General features: G+C 42.5%; 1 protein-coding gene across 7 annotated transcripts in view; it reads right to left on the bottom strand.

The window, feature by feature from the left end:
• Tbce (tubulin folding cofactor E) overlaps positions 1-22,296 on the bottom strand; it is a 39,504-nt gene that overhangs the window by 4,867 nt on the left and 12,341 nt on the right. For 3 of the 7 annotated variants that reach the window (XM_050142451.1, XM_050142452.1, XM_050142453.1), the window contains 11 exons: positions 20,285-20,369; positions 14,827-15,012; positions 10,850-10,938; positions 7,305-7,404; positions 6,379-6,481; positions 5,370-5,446; positions 3,782-3,877; positions 2,728-2,792; positions 2,582-2,646; positions 1,908-2,048; positions 452-605 (listed from right to left, as the gene is read on the bottom strand). In XM_050142451.1, the coding sequence (XP_049998408.1) occupies positions 452-605; positions 1,908-2,048; positions 2,582-2,646; positions 2,728-2,792; positions 3,782-3,877; positions 5,370-5,446; positions 6,379-6,481; positions 7,305-7,404; positions 10,850-10,938; positions 14,827-15,012; positions 20,285-20,369 (1,161 nt within the window). Of the gene's footprint in view, positions 1-438; positions 606-1,907; positions 2,049-2,581; positions 2,647-2,727; positions 2,793-3,781; positions 3,878-5,369; positions 5,447-6,378; positions 6,482-7,304; positions 7,405-10,849; positions 10,939-14,826; positions 15,013-20,284; positions 20,370-22,296 lie in introns of all 7 variants that reach the window. The other 4 variants (XR_007591767.1, XM_050142454.1, XR_007591768.1 and 1 more) reach the window with 2 other exon arrangements.

Here is a 22,296-nt window from a genome sequence, read left to right as displayed (position 1 = left end):
TAAAAACACCAGCACTTGAGATGACGTGGAGTACTGCCAACCTTTCCAAAACTGCAGGAACCCATGTTGACACTAGCAATGTACTACTGTCTGTTTTCAACTCGCCGACATGGTGCCAGGAAAGTGCCCACAGTTCCTTCAAAAGGAAACAGATTGGTCTGGAGAGATGGCTCAGCAGTTAAGAGCATTGCCTGCTCTTCCAAAGGTCCTGAGTTCAATTCCCAGCAACCACATGGTGGCTCACAACCATCTGTAATGGGGTCTGGTGCCCTCTTCTGGCCTGCAGGCGTACACACTGACAGAATATTGTATAAATATTTAAAAAACTAAAAAAAAAAAAGGAAACAGCCCCCCAAAGCAGAAAAGAGAAAAGACAAAACACTGAGCCTTCCTGAACTACCATATCAGGGCCCTGTTCCAGCTGGAGTCCCCACGGGCTACCTGGACGTACTGCTGCAGAGAAGCTGGTATCTAGGGTGGGCCAAAAGAAACTCTGCATTTGGCCTGTTTTTGTCTGGATCCGTATGTCCGCCAGCCCTTTTCCATTCATTTCCAAAGGCTTTTTGGTAGTCAAGCTCAGCTCCACGCCTTTCGTCTGGAAGAATCTGTGTTGACGAGAAATAGAAATGTGTCATCTTCCAGTGAGCTGCTCATGTTTTTACCCAGTCTTCCCTCTGGTGCTCATGCACACACAATAAAACTGTTGCCATCTACACTGAAGTAAGTCCCCATACATCCCTGCACTTTTCTTTTCTAACACAACTCACAATTTCCAAACTGGGGATGGTGGTACCTGTCACTTAAAGAGAGCTAATGCAGAACTGCATGGAGTTCAAAGCCAGTGCGGGCCAGAGACTCTTGTCTCAAAACTAAAATTCAAAGTAAATTTTTATTTAAGAAAGACTAGTTATTTATAACCCTGAAAATTTATTTACATCCTTATAACCCTGAAAACTTATTTACATCCCCAAGAACTTGCACATTCTTCACAGAACAGCAAGATGCCTTAATAGTTGATACACTTGCCTTAAAGCCTAATGACCCCTGTTCAGTCCCTGAGATACATATGGTGGAAGGTGAAAACAAACTTCTGATCTTCATATGTGCACTAGTATGCATGACCCTTTTCCTCCAAACAAGTAAATGTAATTTGATTCTTTAAATTCTACCTTTTAAATTTTTTTTTAAAAGATTAACTTTGGATTTTTGTTGCACTTATGTATTGCACCAACATGCTATAGTGTCTGAGGAGGCTAGAAGAGAGCACCCCATCCCTGGGAACTAGAGTTACAGATGCTGTGGATCACTGTGTGGGTCTTCTGCAAGAGCAACAAATGCTCCTAACCACTGAGCCATCTCTCTGGTATTCCACCCTGATAATATTTGCAGGTGCCTGGGTTCATCTCTTGTGTGTGCTATAACAGCTGAAATTTCAGTGTGCCCTAAGCCTCAAAGCCTCACTGTTGGGAGCAACAAGGAGAGAAGAGACGTGCTCTGAGCCTGTGTTCTTTCTGTTTCTTTCCAAGGATACGGGATAAAGTGGCTAACACTACCCCACCTTATCTTAAATGACCACTGTTGTTCAGGCAGCAAAGTAACAATGATTTGGCACTGACCTAAATATAACCTTTTTCCCTCCAAGGACTTGGCAGAGAATCCCAATAAACAAAACGCATCTGGTCATCACTTTGTAATATCCAAATGTAATTTACTGTTAGTTTTTATTACTTATTTTCTAGTCTTAAAAAAAATTAAAACCTAGTGCCATGGCACACCTGTAGTCCTAGCTACTCTAATGGCCGAAGCAGAAAGGATGCTGAGTCCACAAGTTGAGGCCAGTAGAAGCAACAATGACACCTCCTCTCCAGAAAAAAACTAAAGGGTGTAGTTAGGGTCCAAGTACTTACCTCACTTCTGTTTAGGGTCTTCAGCTGACCAATCTTGGCAATGATGATTTCCTTTGCTTTGTTTCCTTCAGTCAAGGGGTTTCTAGTACAGGACAAAGCCTGGAGGCTCTGTAATTTATCTAGCTCATTGATAAATGACCACTGAAGCAACAAAAGGAAAAAGGAAAAGCAACATGTGTCAAGAACACATCTCAGATTACTTGGCCTAGCATATAAAGGTAAAATTGCCTTCCATCTGAGGCACCAGGTGCATTGGACACCAATACCACCCATGTGAACTTAGTGCTGGTCTACATCTATGTAAATAAAAGAACTCTAACCCTGAAAAGTTTCGCTTTGATGAAGCATTATGCTTTTGTTTTAATGTTTTTTAAGGCTTATTTTATGTGTATGGATGTTCTGTCTGCATGCCTGTCTGTACACATGTGTGCAGTGAGCAAGGAGACCAGAGGAGGGCATTGGATCTCCTGGAACTGGAGTTAAACAGTTGTGAGTAGCCATCTGTCTTTTGGGAATTGAACCTGAGTCTGCTGCAAGGGCAGCCAGTGCCCTTAACTACTGAAAGCCATCTCTCCAAACCCTTAGTTTAACTTTTTTGACAGAAGAAACCTTCAAACTTCGTGTGCAAGCGAAGACAAGCAGTATTGTGCCCTGCACACTGAGGCAGTTCTTACGTCTGATATTTTGTTGTCATTGACTACGAGGTACTGCAAAGACGGGAACATGGATGTTTTGCACCCTAGAACAATAAAAATAAAACTGCACAGTAGGAATGAAAGAAATAGCTAACATAGGAAGGAGGGACATTAATATTATTTACCAATTCCAGCATCCGGAAAATGTATAGAAGAAAGCCCAGTGTCAGAAATGAGTAGGTGTTCTAATCTGAAATTAAAATGTTACATTTGATTACACTTTTCCTCCATCTTAGATTTCCATCCTATTATGAAACACAAGGTCCAGAAGGAAGGCTGACACTATGATTTGTTCTTCCACATGCATGCCCCTCTAAGATTATGCATGCCCCTCTAAGATTATGGAGTGCGTCCTGTTCTGTCAGGGGCTAAGTGGGTCTCAAAAGAGGTAGATGGGGGTCTCACTTCCCCAAGATTAACAAATGGAGATGTAGGTGTCACCACCAGGACCAAGTCTGCAGCTACAAATGATCTAGTACCTAGGTCCACATAGTATGTGAGGGACAAATACATTCTCCAGATGAGTTCAAGTTGAAATTTTCCAAGGGACTTGCCCAGTTTAGAAACTATAATTTCTATCTATTCAAAAGGTGCATTTAACATATGACAGTTCATTCACTAAAATGATATGGATTGACTGGTGGTGCGGCACACTCCTTTAATTCCAGCACTCAGGAGGCAGAGACAGGTGGACCTCTGTGAGTTCAAGGCCAGCTTGGGCTACAAAGTGAATTTCAGGACAACCAGAGCTGTTACACAGAGAAGCCCTTGAAAAACTAAACAACAAAAAAGAAAATGATATGAACTTTAACAGGCAAATGTAGGTGGAGGCTGCTCATTCATTCCCAGATGCCCAGACCAGAAATAATCACACAGAAACTATATTATTTGCAATACTATTTGGCCAATAACTTAAACATATTGCTGGCTAGCTCTTATATCTTAAATTAACCCATTTCTATTAGTCTGTGTATCACCATGTGGTTGTAGCCTACCAGTAAGGTTCTATCTGGCGTCCGTCTCCTGCGGTGGCTACATGGCTTCTCCCTGACTCCTCCTACCTCTCCTCCTCTGTCTGCTTGGAATTCCTGCCTTGCCCTATTGTGCTTAGCCACTGGCCAAAACAGCTTTATTCATTAACCAATAAAAGCAACACATAGACAGATTTTAAGGGATTACCTGGGAAGATATGCTATGAGGCACAGCTGACTTTCATCAATGGCTGGGTTAGAGGAAAGGTCTAGTAACCTCATCTTCTGCAGGATGTTCACTGGCCTGTATGGAAAGTACAATTTTCTCAATATGGACTAATCTCTTTTGTTTTCAAAGTTAGAGGCTTAAAATAAATGTACCAAGAGTTAGGGAGGAAGGCAGATGGATTTGCCCCTCCCCCCAAAAAAAACAGGATGCTGTGTTGAAATGTTGGCAAAATCTGGGTCCTTATCCTGCCTTTGATAAAGAAAGATGCATCCACTTGCCTCCATAAATGAAACCATTCTATACAACAGTCTTTACAGTCTGAACCAACTCAAAAATTTCCATCCTTAACTTTCTTTCCCATAGGTATTTAATGATTATCTAAAAAGGGAGATGATAGGCCAGACAGATGGCTCAGTTGGTAAAGGCATTGCCACACTCTAGTACAATAGCAGATATTATCAATTAAAGATCCTTCATTTGCTAGACACAGCTGTCCACACCTGATTTCCCATCACTCAGGTGGTGAAGGCAAGGCTGAAGGTCATACTTGGCACATAACTAGTTTGAGGCCAACTTGGGCTATATGAGACCTTGCCTCAAAACAAACAGGACTAACAAGATGGCTCAGGGAATAACAGTGCTTGCTTCACAAGTCTGGCAACTTGAATTCAATCCTTTGAGCCCACAGTGGAAAGACAGAACCCCAAAGGTTGTCCTTCACCCACATACCCTTGAATTCACACATAAAACATCACATACATATACATGTATACACACACAATTATAAATTAAGAAAAAAATTATCATTTACTTTAAAATTCTTGCAATACTAAAAAATGAACTCAGCAGCTAAAGGGATGGTTCAGTGGTTCAAAGCATTGGCTGCTCTTCCAGAAAATTGAGATTTAATCCCCAGCACCCACATGGCAACTTACACCCTTTTACTTCAGAGTCCTAGAGGACCAGCTATCCTCTTCTGGCCTCCTTGTGCACTGTGTATATGTAGTACATAGATATACATTCAGGCAAACACTCATACAACACATAAACAGTGTGTATCTTAAATTTTTAAATAAAAATTAACCTAAGGCTTTGCACATAGTAGGCGAATGCTCTACCATTAAGCTAAGCTACATCCCTCAGCCCTTGGTTTTTATGAGATAGGGTCCTGCTAAGTTGTATAGGATGGCCCTGTCCCCACCCCCACCCCCCCAAAAAAGGAAAAAAAAAGCACCAGTACTCCAACGAGAATCAGAGAATCCAATACATGTAAGGAAAACTAGGAAATTCTAATACTTAAGTTTGATTGTCTATGAGAATCCAAACTATTTATACAAAGCTAATAAAAATCAAATATTTAATCAAATATTAAATTCAGATGTCTTTGAGTTTCCTTTGGTTTGAGTAACATTTCAGTTGACAATCTAATCTGTAATACAATAAATGAGTAAGGAGTAAGTACTACTATAATTCATGCTTGCAAACCTTCATAAAAGTTAATTCTCAATCTGAGACTTTATTCAGAATAACCGAATAGCAATAGAATCACTGAAGCAAAGCCCATTACCTTTCTGAAATAGAAATACTGTTAGACTTGAGGTAGAGTTCCTCGAGAACTGGCCATGAAGGGGCACAGCGTAGCACCTAGAAAGGAAACTGAACTCAGTGTCTGGCAGCCTCTTCTGGCCATGCTCAGTCACATCACCACGGGAACTCCTGCCTTATGGACAGGTCATGCAAGCTGTACTCAGGCACCAAGTAGTGGTGCGGGAGGATGAAGGGCCATGTTGAAAGACTACTGGTAGACACTTCTGCTACTATTAACCTGGCAGCTGAGTCAGCACCCAGCTCAGGAAGTGTTCAAAGGAGCTGGGAATGCTGATGGACACCCACCCGTCTAGTGGCCTAAGCATAGGACAGGATGTGGTACTCACCTTCTTGGTTCTGATACCACTTGGGCATGTGAAGGCTATGCTGAGCACATAAAACTCTCCCTATCAGTTCTTAGGTCTTTCCCAGTAAGCCTCACTGCCACCCCCATACAACTGCTAAGTGTTTTTCTGCCCCAGGCTTGGTATGCAACAGAAAAGGTAGATTGTCCAAAATCTGAGGCCGAGAAAAAGACAGAAACAGACATACCAAATGCAATATGCCAAGGACACCTGTGGCTACTCCTGAACCAACCATACTAGAACAGTGGGTGACAAGCCTGCATACAGGGAGGTGAGACTCCACTTCATGATCTGTCCTAAGAATATCTGTAGGGAACCTAGGGGAGCCAGCATTATAGCTTTTAAAACTCCACATATTTGGTGCATGCCACTGTGAGCATCCATGTTCAAGACTCCAGAGCAAACAAATGAGCTAAGAGCCAGGGACAGGCTGAGAAAGAAACATAGATTACCAGATCAAAAATCCTATTTCACCAAAGGATTACTTTTCTCTGTGATGAAGTGTAGAACATTCTACTGTTTGGGTAATAGGGTAACTTAAATGAAACCAGTTAGTCTTCAATTCCCTTTTAAAGCAAAACATTATATTCACTTATTAATGTGTAATAAAGCAAATATGATTACCTCAGCCCACGTTACTCCCATTTTATTTAGGACTAAAATCTTCAGATTAGAAAACGCTCCAGCTGAAGTTGGTGAGTCAGAGGGAAACTGTAGTTTATTTTCACTGAGAAGAAAAAAGAAGACATGAAGTACTTATTCCTACACGGCAGACCCAATACTCTGATATCAACAGTCTGGGGTTTAACTTGAAGATTTGAAAGGAGCTCTCTTCAAGGTAGGCAAAGAAGCTTCAGGTTTCCCCCATACATTTGAGGTTGGCTTGGGCTCCCATGCTTCAGAAGAGGAGACATAAGTGTTAAACCCATTTGCTCTATTTGAGGTGCCTTCAAGCTTGACTATCTGTTCCATTTGCACCTGCTTTAGCCTAGTAAAGCTTAACCTGCATATAAAAAGCACTTAGGAATGCAAGAGAAGAAGGGTTGGGGGTGTGTTCAGTGGTAGAGGGCTTGAGAAACACAAAAACCTAGGCTTGGTTCCCAGCACCATCAGAAGGAAGGGAAGGAAGGAGGAATGGACCAGCCTAGTTGAGCCCTTGGAAAGTGAGATTAAACTAATCAACTATTTGGGAAGATATCAGAAATGTAACATTAGTAAACAAAAAAAACTTTATTAAAACTATATTAAACAATGTTTCATTAAACACTGATTCTAAATTTAAAAAAAAAAACCGTGTTGAGCACTAACCCCTCTCCTCCTCTGCTGGGATCACATATACCATAGTCCCTCTTTCACAGTCAGACTTTTAAGTTATGAAGATCTACTCCCTCCCACCTGATAAGGACACAGATATACTCCTTATTCATGCACCTCAAGGGACCATCTGAAGACTGTGCCCTGAAGTGAACCTTTAGCAAAGTCCATAATTTAGGCAAAGCTTCCCGTAAAGTATCTGCCAGCTGTCAGAGAAGGCAGTGTAGAGTCCATACCTGAGATCGAGATCCTCCAGGTTGGTGAGCTGCTCTGCAATAAGAACCACTTCATCCCAAGATGACAACAGGTTTTTGGACAAATTAACAACTCGAATATCTAAGACACATTTTAAGAAAAAGTAATTTCAAAAGACTCCTCAAAGACATAGAATTAGTAGCATTCTAATTCTGAAATGTGGATTTTGTTTTGTTTTTGAGACACAGTTTCTCTGTGCAGCCTTGGCAGTCCTGGAACTCACTCTGTAGAACAGGCTGGCCTAGAACTCAGAGACCCCTGCCTCTCTTGCCACCACTGCCTGCCTGAAGTGGGGATTTTAAACTTCTCACTGTCTAGTCGGAAACTTTTTTCATGAATGCAAATGTTTTTATGTTTTAAATTATGTTAGCCTGGATATAGCTCAGTGGTAGAGTGCTTCTCTATATGCCAAAAGCCCTAAGTACCATTCCTAGCACTGCAAACTAAAACAAAGAAATATTATTACCCTGGTTTATCCAAAACCTAAAATAACTCATTTTCATGTGTCAAAACGTGAGACAAGCAACTATAACCAAAGCAGAACCAAGTGTCATAATCAAACTTCTGCAGGACCAAAAAACAAACAAAAAACCTAGTAACAGATAACAACTGAAATACTGAGCACCACCATCAGGCCCTGCCTTCAGCGCTGCCTTAAAGCCACAAGCATGTATGCCTGTGCACACACCCACCCTTCTCTCCAGAGCACCATCCTAGCGGAGAATACAAGGGTAGCAGCAACACAAGCAAGAAAGAGGCTGAGAACTCAGTCGGCAATGTGGCTTCTTACCTGTGATTCATGACCACAAACTTAGAACAAGGTTCTGGGACCATCACATGCATGATGGCTTAAGGATCAACAGCCATGCTCTCAAGTGTAACATAGTCACAGACCAGCTAATAGAAGATATGTCTATGTGTTGCTATGGTTACCCTACAAACAGTTATCAAGGGCCAAGAAGACAAGTTTAGCAGGGAGACAGTCCTTAAGCTAACACCTCCTGCAAGTCTGAGACTGCTCGTGTCAGAGTGGCAGGTGGGACAGGTAGGAAGGTGCATGGCCATCCAGACAGAACTGAAAACAAAGTCAATGAGCACACTGAGCAGAAAACTGAGGGAATCCGGGAAATAGAACCTGGAAGAATCCTGTGGCATCCTGGACACAGCTGTGATTACAGCGAGGTGCTGAGGTCAGAGTGGAATCAGCCTCCTCCAGCCACCTGGAAAGATGGACAGGTATTCTCAAAATGAGGCATCTAGGTCAGTGGTTCTCAACTATCCTAACACTGTGACTTCAACACAGTTCCTCATGTTGTAGTGACCCCCAACCATAAAATTATTTTCGTTGCTACTTCATAACTATAATTTTTGCTACTGTTATAAATCATAATGTAAATATTTTTGAAGACAGGTTTGCCACAACCCCTAAGTTGAGAACCACTAGGCCTTAGAGACCCAGGCCACATCATAAAGCACCTCCAGGGTTGCTTCAAAGCCTGCTAGTCTGCCAGAAATGGGCACTCCTGGAGAGGCTGGAGCAGAGTACCAGGGTCTGACCTAGGCCCCTGGAAAGTCGCTCTGCTGTAAGGTTGAGCCGAGGACTGTAGGGAGACAAAAGAGACAAGCAGTCCTTAGTCAGGGTCACTACTGCTGCGATAAAAAGCCATGACCAAAAGCAACTTGGGGAGGAAAGGGTTTATGTTTTACATATCCTGAACCACAGACTACTGAGGGATGTCAAAGCAGGAGCTGATGCAGAGGCCATGGAGGGATGCTGCTTACTGGCTTGCTCATGACTTGCTTAGCCTGCTTTCTTACAGAACCCAGGACTACCAGCCCAGGGGTGGACACCACCCACAACGGGCTGGGTCCTTGGCCATCAATCACTAAGAAAATACCCTATAGGCCTTCCTACAGATCAATCTTATGGAGGCATTTTCCCAGCTGAGGCTCCATCCTCTCAGATTACTCTAGCTTGCATCAAGTTGACATAAAATTGGTCAGCACAGCCCCACAGCAGGCTTGGATCCCATCTCAGCATGAGAGCAGGAGGAAATATCAGGCTGAGTACCCCAAGCTGAAAGGAGAGCCAGACAGAAGGAAGTGAGGAAAACAGAGGCAGAGCTGTCCGGGCACATGGGACTGCTGTTTATTGGGTGCAGAAATTATGGTACAAGTAGGCTGGAGAGGTCTCGCTGTGGGACATACTGTTAGAGACAGAAATTAGACAGGAGCAGTGCTAAATGAGCCACTGGGAGAGCCGCAGGGAGAGACAAGAGTAGTGCGGGAAGGAAGAATGTTAAGTTCTAACTATGCCCCAATACAGTCTCCGAGAAGACACACTCTTTGCCGAAAGAAGGAACCTTCCATAAGACACAGAAAGCATTCACCCAGGGAAGAAGAAACCCATTAAGAATAACAGCTGCAGCTGATTTTTTTTTTTTTTTTGAGACAGGCTCTCATGTAGCTCAGGTTGGCCATAACTCACTATGAAGCAGAGAATTACCTTAAATTCAAGATCTCCTGCCTGTGTTTAGTACTAGGATAACAGGCATGCACTGCCACACCCAGCTGCGGAATCACCTTTTCCACAGAAGAAAATCCAAGGCAACTGTCACCTGTACAAAGCAGCACGAGACAATCAACCTGTCAGCCTCCACCCAAAGTCCCATTTGATATATCCCACAATACAAGCAGGAACATTAAACATAAGCCAAGCATAGAGACAAGACAGGTGAGTAATCTCAGTACTAGGAAGGAAGGCTGAGGCAGAGGGGCTGAAGCAATTTCAAGGCCCGCCTGAGCTACACTATACGACACTGTCTAAAAAACACCAAAAAACCCCACAGACATGGAGAGCCTGTTTTATCACTCCAGGGCTCTGGCTGAAAATAAATCAATCTTAGGAGGAAGCAGGTGAGGGACTCCACAGGAGCACAGGGTAGGGAAGAAAGGCAGGAGGAGGCAGTAAACCCAAACCTGCCAACTTGCCACCTGTGCCCAGATGTGTCAGCTCTCTCAGCCTTACTGGACGGCTTTCTTCACAACTGAAAGACAACTGATGAGACCCTGGGCATCCCACATACACAGAGAAATGACCAGAGACCAACACAGCAGAGGAAATGCTAACCAAGTCTGTCCCCGTGCTAGGGGCCACCTATGAATTTCAACTCTCAGAGCTAAGCATGGTAACTCATACTGTAATACCAGCACTTGGGGGAAGCTGAGGTAGGAGAACTTTTGAGTTCAAAGCTACTCTCAGATACATGGTGAGTTCAAGGCCAGCATGAACTACAGATACAGAGTTAGACCCTATCTCAAAAAAAAAAAATTCTCCTCCCCAGCACCAGAAAACTATATTAAAGTATAATAAAAATTTTCACATTCATTGGCTGTACTTGCAGGCAAAACGGTCTGGGAAATGTCCTTAACTGATGTGCATGTCCCAACAAGGGCATGCAACCAATGGTGTCGGGCACAGGCACCAACCAGATCCAAAATCAGGTTTCAGGAATGAAAAGGATACTGGGACAGGCTTCAGCAATTCTTCCTTGTTCACCAGCACAACTCACAGCACACTTCCACAGGGAAATGTCTTTCAGTGCTCTCAGCTGACTGCAGGAAAAACAGTTCATATGTATATGTAAGTCATATACTATCATGTCCACTGGCCCTTTAGAATCTTACACAAGTGCTAGTACCCATCACATAAATTAAGAAGCAGAGTGTTACAAAAAAGGAGAATGAAATGAAGCATCATAGCCATCAGAGGCAGCTGTAGTCATTGCTCCTCTCCAAAACATCCTGCTCTCCCCGATTCCTCAGCAACCTCTCCAGCCACAGTTGCTATGGACTTACTCTTGACTGTAAAACTCCGTGTCTCCAATTACTGTTTTATTGTATACAGATTCTCCTGTGACTTCTTCCCTCTGAAGGAAACTGTGAAGCAGTGGGATTCAGCTCCACTGGTCTGGAACACTTGTTAGTGTTTTACTAGACCCAAATGAAGTTACTAATTCTGCTGACAGTTGGCAGTTCCCCAAAATGCTGAAGTGACACTACTGAGAGCCTCCTGCCCAGTGAGACAGAGCCTCTCCAGGAACGTGTCTGAGGCATTGTGCCTGAGAGCTCTCACTGTGATTCTACATATGCAGGACTTGTGTCTATCAGAAAAGCCAACGTCCTGGAACTCAGAATCCAGAACTGGACTACCAAGCTTCAAGGCCCAGCCCCACCACCTTCCTTGGCACTAGGCAGGTGCCTCAGACGTCACACTGGTAAAATGCTGTTGCGTGTACTTTAATTGTAGCAGCTTTATTCACACATTACCCAAAAGGCAGAAACAGCCCACGTGTCCAGAACAGAAGAACCAAATGTGACGTCACATTTGAGAAGCAGTGTTTGGCCTTAAGAGGGAAGAAATTATGACATCCATAAATGGAGAGACCTTGAAAAGATTACTCTAATCAAAAAGATCAGACAGTTGGACAAATACTGCACAAGGATCCCACCTGGTGATCCCTGAACAGACAAAGCGACAGGTAGAAAGAACAATGGCTGGGAGGAGGAGGAGATAGGGAATTAGTGTTTATAGGGGATGGATTTTAGTTTGGAATGATGGGAATGCTCTAGGGACTGGTTTACATGATGTTTAGAGTTCACACGGCTAAGCCAGTTTACTAGAATTTTTAAAACATAACAAATGACTTAGTGAGTTAGTATTTCTGAAGATCTCAAAATACTTCTTAGCACCAAATGGTTCATTTTCATTAATGTTTGTAAAAATTAACCAAAAACTGACAATGTTGAGGGGTAAACACAAGAGCTAAATGCATGGCAAAGGTGATTATAATCATCAGAAATAGGTTCTAGGGCAGAAGGCTCTCCCATTTGTTCAGCAGGCCCTGAGAGTTTCAGTAATGTTTCATGGTGCCTACATCAAAACAAGTATTTCCCAGTTCCAATTTTGTGTGTGGTTAGGACCAAACAACTTCATGATGACTTAGGTGCTACCAATCTAGAACCCCTGAGTGCATGACTTCCCAGACTCTGAAATCACTCCTTCTGAACACCATTATGCCCATATTCTGCTCGCCATAATCTTCAGGAAGTACTTGCTTTGTATTTATTCTAGATAGGGTTTCGTGTGGCCTAAATTGGCCTTGAATGCCTGATCCTCTGTCTCTACCTTCCAAGTGCTGGGATTATAAACATGTGCCACCATGCCTAGAAATTCCTTGGTCTTTTAACACAGCAACTGTTCATTTCAGTTTCTCAGAAACATGAACTCACTGAAAGGAACTGTTAATGTTATTCACACAGCTGTCAATAACTGCAGACCAGTAGTTTGTACACTGAAAGAAGTCGCTGTCTCTGGGCCAGTGTGTGGTGGTACTTTAATCCCAGTACTTGGTACAAGGAGGCAGGAAGGTCAAGAGCTCAAAGTCAGACCATCTAGATAAGATGACTCAGTGGATAAAAGTACTTGGACCTGAATTCAATCCCTGATACCAATGCCTACAAAAAGCAATAGGTGATGGCTCACATCTGTAACCCTAGCCTTCCTACAATGAGTTAGAAAAAGAGAATCACCAATCTTCAAAAAGTTGTCCTGGCCATACTCTCATACTGTGACAAGTGCATGCCTACTCTCATACATATATCATACACACATACAGATAAAAACTTGAAATTTAAAAAAGCTGGGAGGTGGTGACTCACAACTTTAATCCCAGCACTTTGAAGGCTGAGCAGGTGGATCTCTAAGTTCAAGGTCAGCCTGGTCTCAGAGTGGGTTCCAGGACAGTAAATGCTATACAGAGAAACCCTGTTTCAAAAAAACCAAATCAAACCAACCACAACAAAAAAAGATTTCAAGGCTAGCCATGAGGTCCTTTTCTCAATAATAAAAATAATTAAAAAATTAATCAAGATGCTATTTCCCTCTACAGTTCAAAGTGTGCCATGCTGGGATATTGAGGAACAAGGTCTCTATAGCAGCATCAACCTAAAGCCATCTCCAGAAGAGCCAGGATACATGGGCTCATAATTGTTTGTCATTTTTATTGTTCCTGTCTCTCCACCCACCCCCAGAGCCCTATTTTTAAAACATTTCTCTTATTGATTCCTTGGAAATTTCACATCATGCATTCCAGTCCCACTCATTTCCCAGTCCCCCAGTCCCTCCGTATCTACCCCTCACCCCTGGACATCCCTCCCAGGAGCACACACCCCCACCAGATTCATTTTAAAAAACCACCTCACTCCCCTGTCTTTCCAAAACTTCTTCATTCATCCTAGTGGCATGGGGAGCTGTAATGTGTCATACATACAGTATCCCCTTTTGTCCAATCAGCCTCACCTGAAAAGCGTTCATTGCAACGAGTCATTGGTCTGGTTCAAGGCCCACGGTACAACATCATGTACCCTCACCACCACACCACCCTCACTGACCCTCCTCAGATATCCTGCTGCTGCCCTGAGTCATGGAGAGCCTGTGGTTATTGCTCCAGAGCACCAGTCCTTTGTGCACTCCAGCAGGCCACAGATGGGGGAGAAATTACGGTGGGGCAACCCAGGGCACAGAATGTGGGTCTGAGAGGTAGCTGAGCTGGTCATCTGGGTCACTGGGACTGCCCCCCTCAGGCGAGGGGCAGAGCCAGCTTTCCCACACCTAAAATAAACCACTCAGGATCAGACTCCCGAAGTTTGGACCAACACAGGCTACTTAGTGGTGCTGAACCAAACTGCCTCCTGAAGACCATCATCACTCTGCTGGCCGTGGAGGTCACAGAGACGACCCACCACCCCCAAACAGAGGTCAGAACAACTTTGTAAAGTCAGTTCTCTACTTCCACCCTTCTGTGGGTTCTGGAGCTCAAACTCAGGTCCCTCTAGGCTTACTTGGCATACACCTTTATCCACTGAGTCATCTTGACAGCTCCTCTATTTTTTTTTAAAGATTTTGTCTATGAATGTTTTATCTGCATGTATGTATATGTACCACCTGCATGCCTGGTACCTGTGGAGGGTCAGAAGAGGGCATCAAATCCCCTGGAACTGGAACTATATAGATAGTTGTGAGTTGCTTTGCTATGTGAGTGCTGGCAACTGAACCTGGGTCCTCTGCAAAGGCAGCAGGTGTTCGTAACCACTGAGTCCTCACTTCAGGGCACACTGCACACCTCCCCTTGTAATGTAACAGGATTTCATGTAGCCCAGGCTGGCTTTAAACTGACTGTCTACCCAAGGATGATCACTGAACTTTTCATCCTCCCACCTCCACTTTCCAAATGCTATGGTTACCAGTAAGAATGAACCACCACACTCCGCTAAACTGAGGGTTTTAATTTCCCTGAATAATCAGTGCTTGTGTTCTCCACATCTCAAGACACTGTGAAAAGATGAACCAATGTGGAAGCAAAGTTCCAAGCATCACCACACAATCAAGAACTTTAATCCCAATCTGTTGACTGAAAGTCAGGCTGCCACGTCAGCTCTTACCTCTGCTTCTTTGTGATACTGTCAAAACCAACAGTTTGCACTTGTTTACTTCCAAGTTTTAAGGAACTTGATTTTCCGTCATCATCAGATCCATCTTCTAACACATAACGCTTCTTAAGAGCAGTAAGAAAGTCTACTCCAAAATTAACTTTGTTTGGACGAACAAAGGAGCCTCCTGTTGGGTGCCTGAGAAGGGAAAGAAATTACTATACAAATACCATGAAATACCATGAGCATAGTGACATAAGCTTGTCAATCCCAGATATTTGGGAGGCTGAGGCAGATTCCAGACCAGACAAGAATACATAGTGAGACCCTGTCTTTTTTTTTTTTTTTAAAAAGGAAATACTAGGCCAGCCTGGTCTACAAGAGCTAGTTCCAGGAAAGGCTCCAAAAAGCTTCAGAGAAACCCTGTCTCGAAAAACCAAAAAAAAAAAAAAAAAAGGAAATACTTTACATTGTTGGATATCACTTTGCTATTTAATCAAGAAATATTAATACGGCCAGGCAGTGATGGACATGCCTTTAATTCTAGCACTTGAGAGGCAGAGCACATTGAGCTCAAGGTCAATGTTGTCTACAGAGTAAGATCCAGGACAGCCAAGACTACACAGAGAAGCCCTGTCTTAAGGGGAAAAAAAAAAGAGAGAGAGAGTGGACTGGAGAGATGGCTCAGAGCACTGGAAGCTCTTCCAGAGGTCCTGAGTTCAATTCCCAGGAACTACATGGTGGCTCACAACATCTATAATGAGATCTATGCCCTCTTCTGGCATGCAGGAATACATGTGGGCAGAACACTACATATACAATAAATAAATAAAACTTAAAAAAAGAAACCAAAAAGTAATGTGTATTTTAAAACTATTTTTATTAGATGTATGTTACTGGGGATTGAACTCAAGATCCTACACATAACATTCTACCTATGACATACATCTACAGGGTCTCAGTAAAACACTTACTCATCTGCATGTCTATGTGAGCACATGAGTGCGAGCACGAGTGCCATGGCACATATATGAAGGTCAGAAGATAGTTATCTCCTATATGTGTGTCCTAAGGGATCTAATTCAGGTCATCTGGCTTAGCAGCAAGTGCCTTTACCAGCTGAGTTATTTCACGGGCCCAGACTCGGAATTTTCTATACTCCTGCTTTAGCCTCCAGAACAGATTAAGATAATGTCGTGGCATTATGCCCAGCAGTTACTGTATTTAATTCGCATATTTGCTCTGTTAATACAATACATTTTGTTTTCTATGTTCTTGAGACAGTGTCCCTCTGTAACTCAGGCTGGCCTGAAATTCACTATGTATCTCACGCTAACACTAAACTTGGCCTCTCAAGTGCTGGGATTACAGAAGTGAGCCACTAGACTTAGCTATTTACTACTTTTAACTAATATTTTTATTTTTTTATGTATATGAGCATTTTGCTACCTGCAAGTATGTATGTGCACCACATGTGTGCAGTCACTGCAGAAGAGCCAGAGTCCCCAGAACTGGAGTTACAGGTGGTTGTGAGCCACCATTTGGGTGCTGGGAACTGAACCCTAGAGTCTTCTCCCTCCAGCCCCCCCCCCCGTTTACTACTTTTTAAAGTATATTTTGTGTGTCCCAAAAAGATCCAGAATAGAGAAGATGGGAATTAAAAACCTGACCTAGCATACACTGCAAAAAACTGTAAAATCTAAGGTGGACCTTCAAGGACAAATAAAATTTGGTTTAAAAAAAGCTAAAAAAAAATTAGTTTTTCATAAATAAATGTTGAAAATATTTTTTTTAATGCTGGAGGTAGAAGGAGAGGAAGAAAGAGAGGTAACTCGAATGCTAATTGATTTTAATAATGAAAACTCAAGAGTCAGCTGTCGGGGGTGAAAGTGGAAGGATCAGATAAGGAGAACAGCCAGTCACTAGAATTCTTACCTCTACCAATGCTCAGACCAAAAGGGCAATCCTGTTCTCAGACTGACTGCAACTCTCCTACTTTATATTCCTCTCTTTGCCCAGCCACATCACTTCCCATCTTCACCTCCCTGATGTGGGAGTGTCTTTATCTATCTGTTGCTTTCATTGGTTAATTAATAAAGAAAACTACTTGGCCTGATAGGGCAGAATTTAGATAGGCGGAATAGACTGAACAGAATGCTGGGAGAAAGAAGCCAAGTTAGGTAGACGCCATGTCTCTCCTCTCCAAGCAGTCACCATAACTTTCCTCTCCAAGATGGATGCAGGTTAAGATCCTTTCTGGTAAGCCACCACCTCGTGGTGCTACACAGATTAGTAGAAATGGGCTAATCAAGATGTGAGAATTAGCCAGTATGAGGCTAGAGCTGATGGGCCAAGCAGTGTTTAAAAGAATACAGTTTCCATGTAATTATTTCAGGTAAAGCTAGCTGGGAGCCGAGCTGCCGGAAGCAGCCCACCACTCCTATTACACCTCCCTGGTGCTGGGATTAAAGGTGTGAACCATCATCATCGCCTAGTTCTGTTTCTCTTTTAGACTGGATCAATCTCAAGTAGGGCAGGGTGGCCTTGAGCTCACAGAGATCTGTTTGCCTCTTTCTCAGGAGTTCTGGGATTAAAGGTATGTGAAACCACTGCCTGGCTTCTAGTGACTTACCTCTGCACTCTGATCTTCAGCCAAGCTTTATTTGTTAAAACACAAACAAAATATTACCACAGGAAGAGAGAGAAGAAAAGACAGATTTTGCTGGGCTGGCCAAATGGCTCAGTGTACAGTAAAGAGTTTCTTGTGCCAGCCTAGTAACCTCAGTTCAAATCCCAGGTCCCATGTAAAGCTGGAAAAAGACTGACTCCTTAAAGCCGTCCTCCAACTTCAACACATGCACAGAGGCACAGAAGTCACACACATACAACATATGTACACATAATTTTTAAAATTAAAAAAATCTTAAAATGCTAATGTTTACATGTAAAGTATTAGAATTAGAAATAGGAAATTTCATTTTTCAAACACATCAACCTATATTAAAAAAAAAACTGCAGGCTAGAGAGAAGTCTCAGCAATTAAGAGCATTGGCTGTTCTTCAAGAGGACCAGGGTTCAGTTCCCAGCAATCACCAAGCATGTGATGCTCACAACTGTCTATAATTCCACTTCCAGGGGATTCAACACCTTCATGCAGATACACATGCAGGCAAAACACCAAGGCACATAAAATATAACCAAATAATTGGCAGGCAGTGGTAGTACATGCCTTTAATCCTAGCACTAAGGAAGCAGAGGCAGGTGGATCTCTGTGAGTTCAAGGCCAGCCTGGTCTAGAGTGAGTTCTAAGACAATCAAAGCTACACAGAGAAACCCCGGTCTCGAAAAACCAAAAAATGAATGAATGAATGAATGAATGAATAGTAATAATAATAAATAAAATAAATAATTTTAAAAATAAAAGTTTAAAACTAAGCTAGAATTTTAAGCAACAGTACATTTTGCCAGGTGTGGTGGCACATGTATTCTATTTGAGCATTCAGGAAGCAGAGACAGGTATGTCTCTTTGAGTTCAAGTTAAAGGCTATCCTAATCTACATAGCAAGTTCCCGGTTAACAAAGGCTATATAGAGAGACCTTGTCTGAAAAAAAAAAAAAAGAGAGAGAGAGAAGAGAAGAAAAAAAACGAAAAGAAAATGCATTTAAGATAATGATAGAGAAGAAAAAACTGAAAATCACAAATAGGGTACTGGGAAGACACTCAGTGGATGTGCTTGCTGGGTAACATGAGGTCATGAGTTCAGGCCCCCAGAATGCACATAAAGACTGGTCACTGTTGGGCTGGAGAGATGGCTCAGAGGTTAAGAGCACTGACTGTTCTTCCAGACGTTCTGAGTTCAATTCCCAGCAACCACATGGTGGCTCACAACCATCTGTAATGAGATCTGGTGCCCTCTTCTGGCCTGCAGGGATATGTGCAGGAAGAACCCTGTATACCTACTTAATAAATAAATCTTTAAAAAAAAAAAAAAAGACTGGTCACTGTTGACACATACCTGTAATCCCAGTACAGAAACATGAAGATCCATGGGGCTTACAAGCCTGCTAGTCCAGCCAGTTAGTGAACTCTAACTTTAGCGACTCTGCCTCAAAATACAAGGTGGAAAGCAATAGAGGGAGATACCAGATGCTGACCTCTAGTCTCTGTGTGTATGCACACGCATGAACATTTAGGATAAAAATATATTTGTCATTGTTTTTTCTGAGACTGTTCTACTCCTTAGCCCCGACTGCCTTGAACTCATGATCATCTTGCCTCTGCCTCTGTAGTTTTGAGATTACATGCACTTAGCCTAAATTCACACTTCTTACAGCAATGATAATGAGCTAGTGAAAAGGAGATGTTTATTACTTTTGGTTGCAGGCAGATGAGTAGTGTGGAATTGTGTCAGGAAGCTTCGAAGTGGAGCCTATACCTGTTACAGATCAAAGATCTCAATCTTTGGTGAAACATTCCCAGCAGTTTTATCAAGAAACCAAACATCCCAGTGATAAGGAATACTAGCCAAATGAATGTCCATCAATAATAAATCTCCAGAAGATACACTGATTTTAACAGTGATTTAGACAGAAACCATTGTAATATTGTAAATTTGTCAAGATGGTTCGTGAAACACAAATTCTGAACCAATGAGAAAAATGGAGCAGGATTAAGTACTCTCATCCCATTGGCCCCCAGTGCTCAGAACCTCAGAAAAACCTCACAACTTGGGACATCTAAAAAAAAAAAAAAAAAAAAAAAAAAAAAACTAAAGAAAGGTATAGTGGTCTTTACTCTGAGCACTCAGGAGGCAGAGGCAGATAGATATATCTCTGTGAGTTCATGGCCCACCTGCTCTATAAAGTGTGTTCCAGTCCAAAAAAGAAACCAAGAGCTAGCCAAGGCATGATGATGTACACCTATCATCCCAGAACTTGAGGGGTAGAGGCAGGAGGATCTCAAGTTTAGAAGCAGCCTTAGCTATGCAGCAGGTTAGAAGCCAGCCTATACAACACGACAAAAACAAAAATGGGGGCTGGGGTACAAGGTGGCTCAGTGGGAAGAGTACTGCTGTGCAAACATTAGCATGAGTATCACACCACATAAACCTATAATCCCAATGCTATAACAGGGGTGTGTGGCAGAACGTAGAGGTTCATTTGTTTGTCTGCCAGCCAATCTAGCCAGAATGGTGAGCTCTAGGTTCAATGAGGCAACTGTCTCAAGAAAATCTGGCAGGAAGCAAGACAACACTCCACCTCCTCTGGACTATAGGCAGGGACATGTACCTGTACACACATGATTGTATCCACCTACCTCTGCCTCCTAAGTGCTGGGATTAAAAACATGTACCACCATGCCAGGCTGAAATACCTTTTAAAACTATTTATATCCAACAATGCTTCTTCCTTTCCTTCCCTAATATTCAATGATTAACTATGACCTTGACAATTCATAAAAAATATTTACCTGCATTTAAAATACATAGTGCCTTCATGGCTCCCATCATGCTTTCCTCTCTCGGGATTGTCCCATTCAACTCCTAACCAGAGTCCTAGAGAAACAAAATGAAAAAAAACATGACTGCAAAACATGACAAATGGATACTCTATTCTCCTATAAGCAAACAAAATTAGTAACAGAAGCTACTTCACAAACAAGTAGAATAGGGAATGTCTCAAGAATTTCCTGGAAACTTCACTCAAAGAATGCAACAATAGCATGTATGAACCAAAAAGCCAACAAAAACCCCAACACAGAAAACAAGAACGGCTAAACTATACTGGGTATACTAAGCATAAATGGATCTTTTTTGTTTTGTTTTTTTTGAGACAGGGTTTCTCTGTTTAAACTGTTCTGGCTGTCCTGGAATTCACTCTGTAGACCAGTTTGGCCTCAAACTCACTGAGATGCACCTCCGTTTGCCTCCCAAATGCTGGGATTGAAGGCATGTGCCACCACTGCCTGGTTGCATGGATGAATCCTGAACGCATGATACCACGTGAAGAAAACACCACAGAGGACTAGATATGGCCTACCCTACATAGAGGGTAAAGGGATCTCTCTCTTTAGTATGTTCTCTGGTAATCTCTGAGGATTCTATAAACCTGTAACAGAATGTTAGTAAGAAAATCCTCAAAAGGCTAGGTGTGGTGGTGCAAGCCTGTAATCTAGCACAGGAAGAGGAACTATAAGTTCAAGGCCAGTCTGAACTACACAGTAAATACTGTTTCAAAGAAAAAGATAATAAATCAGGCCAGAGAAATGGCTCAGTGGTTAAAACTACATACAAGTGGCTCTTGCATAAGACCCAGATTCAGTTCTCAGAACCCACATGCAGCTCACAACTGTCTGGAACCCCAGTTCCAGGGGATCTGGCACCCTTTCTGGCTTCTGCAGGCACTGTGTATGTCCGATACACATGCATATAATGTAGGCAACACATACACAATAAAAATCTTTTTAAAAAATTCTCCTATATTTAGAAGTTAAGCAGTGTTATTTTAAATTACTTTTAGTCAAAAAAAGAAATGATAAGGGGCTGGAGAGAGAGATGGCTCAGAGGTTAAGAGCACTGGCTGCATTTCTAAAGGCTCTGAGTTCAATTCCCAGCAACCACATGGTGGCTCACAACCATCCATAATGAGATCCGGTGCCTGCTTCTGGCATGTATGACTGACTATACATGCAGCCAGAATACTGTACACATAATAAATAAACAAATAAATTAATGAGTGAATGAATGAATGATTAAACTTTAAAAGAATCACAAAACAAATTAGAGAAATATTTTGAAAAGGATGGACAGAAGTAACTCAGTAGTTAAAGCAGTCGAGTGGGCATGGATTGATAACTATAAGTCTAGCCTTGAAGGTGAAAAGAAAGCAACTGGCTAGTAGGACTGGTCATACTGGAGCCCTGTGAATGACAGACTCTGCCTTGATGAGTCCCTACACCAACCCTGGGCCTTCACATGCCTGAGGCTAATTTCAAAAGTAACAGACTGATTTCTTTGATGGAGGACAATGCACAGGTACAAGGGCTGTGGCCTCTTCCTCTACAGTTAAGAGAAGCTGCTAAAGTCAGGCACGTGGCAGGTCTTCCAGAGAGGCCCTAAGCAGCGACCATGCACTTTCACCACTGTGAAAGAAAAGCCTGGATTTGTGGTGGAGACCCCAAGATATTGAAGATGCCAGACCCATAGGAGATAACAGCCCGGGAGAGCTGCAGATAGGGACTAGAGCCAGCAAAAGAGAAAGAAGTACATTACAGGTAGCAAAGCCTGAAGGGCAGAGCCATTAAGTCTTTTGACCAAAGACTTGGAGGCACAGTGTTTACAGTATTCCCTAATTATGTATGACTCCATTCCTCCGTTTTGGAATGGGAGTCATATCCTGGTAATATACATTCTGTGCCACTGTATGTTAGAAGTATGTTATCTGCTTTTGGATTTACAGTAGGTTATGATGAAGAGAGTCTCA

Source organism: Alexandromys fortis, unplaced genomic scaffold (assembly GCF_014885135.2).
Source record: "Alexandromys fortis isolate MF-2015 unplaced genomic scaffold, M_Fortis_MF-2015_v1.1 scaffold_5, whole genome shotgun sequence".
Lineage (NCBI taxonomy): Eukaryota > Metazoa > Chordata > Mammalia > Rodentia > Cricetidae > Alexandromys > Alexandromys fortis.
The sequence above is the reverse complement of the archived record's forward strand: the minus strand, read 5'-3'. Positions and strand labels throughout refer to the sequence as shown.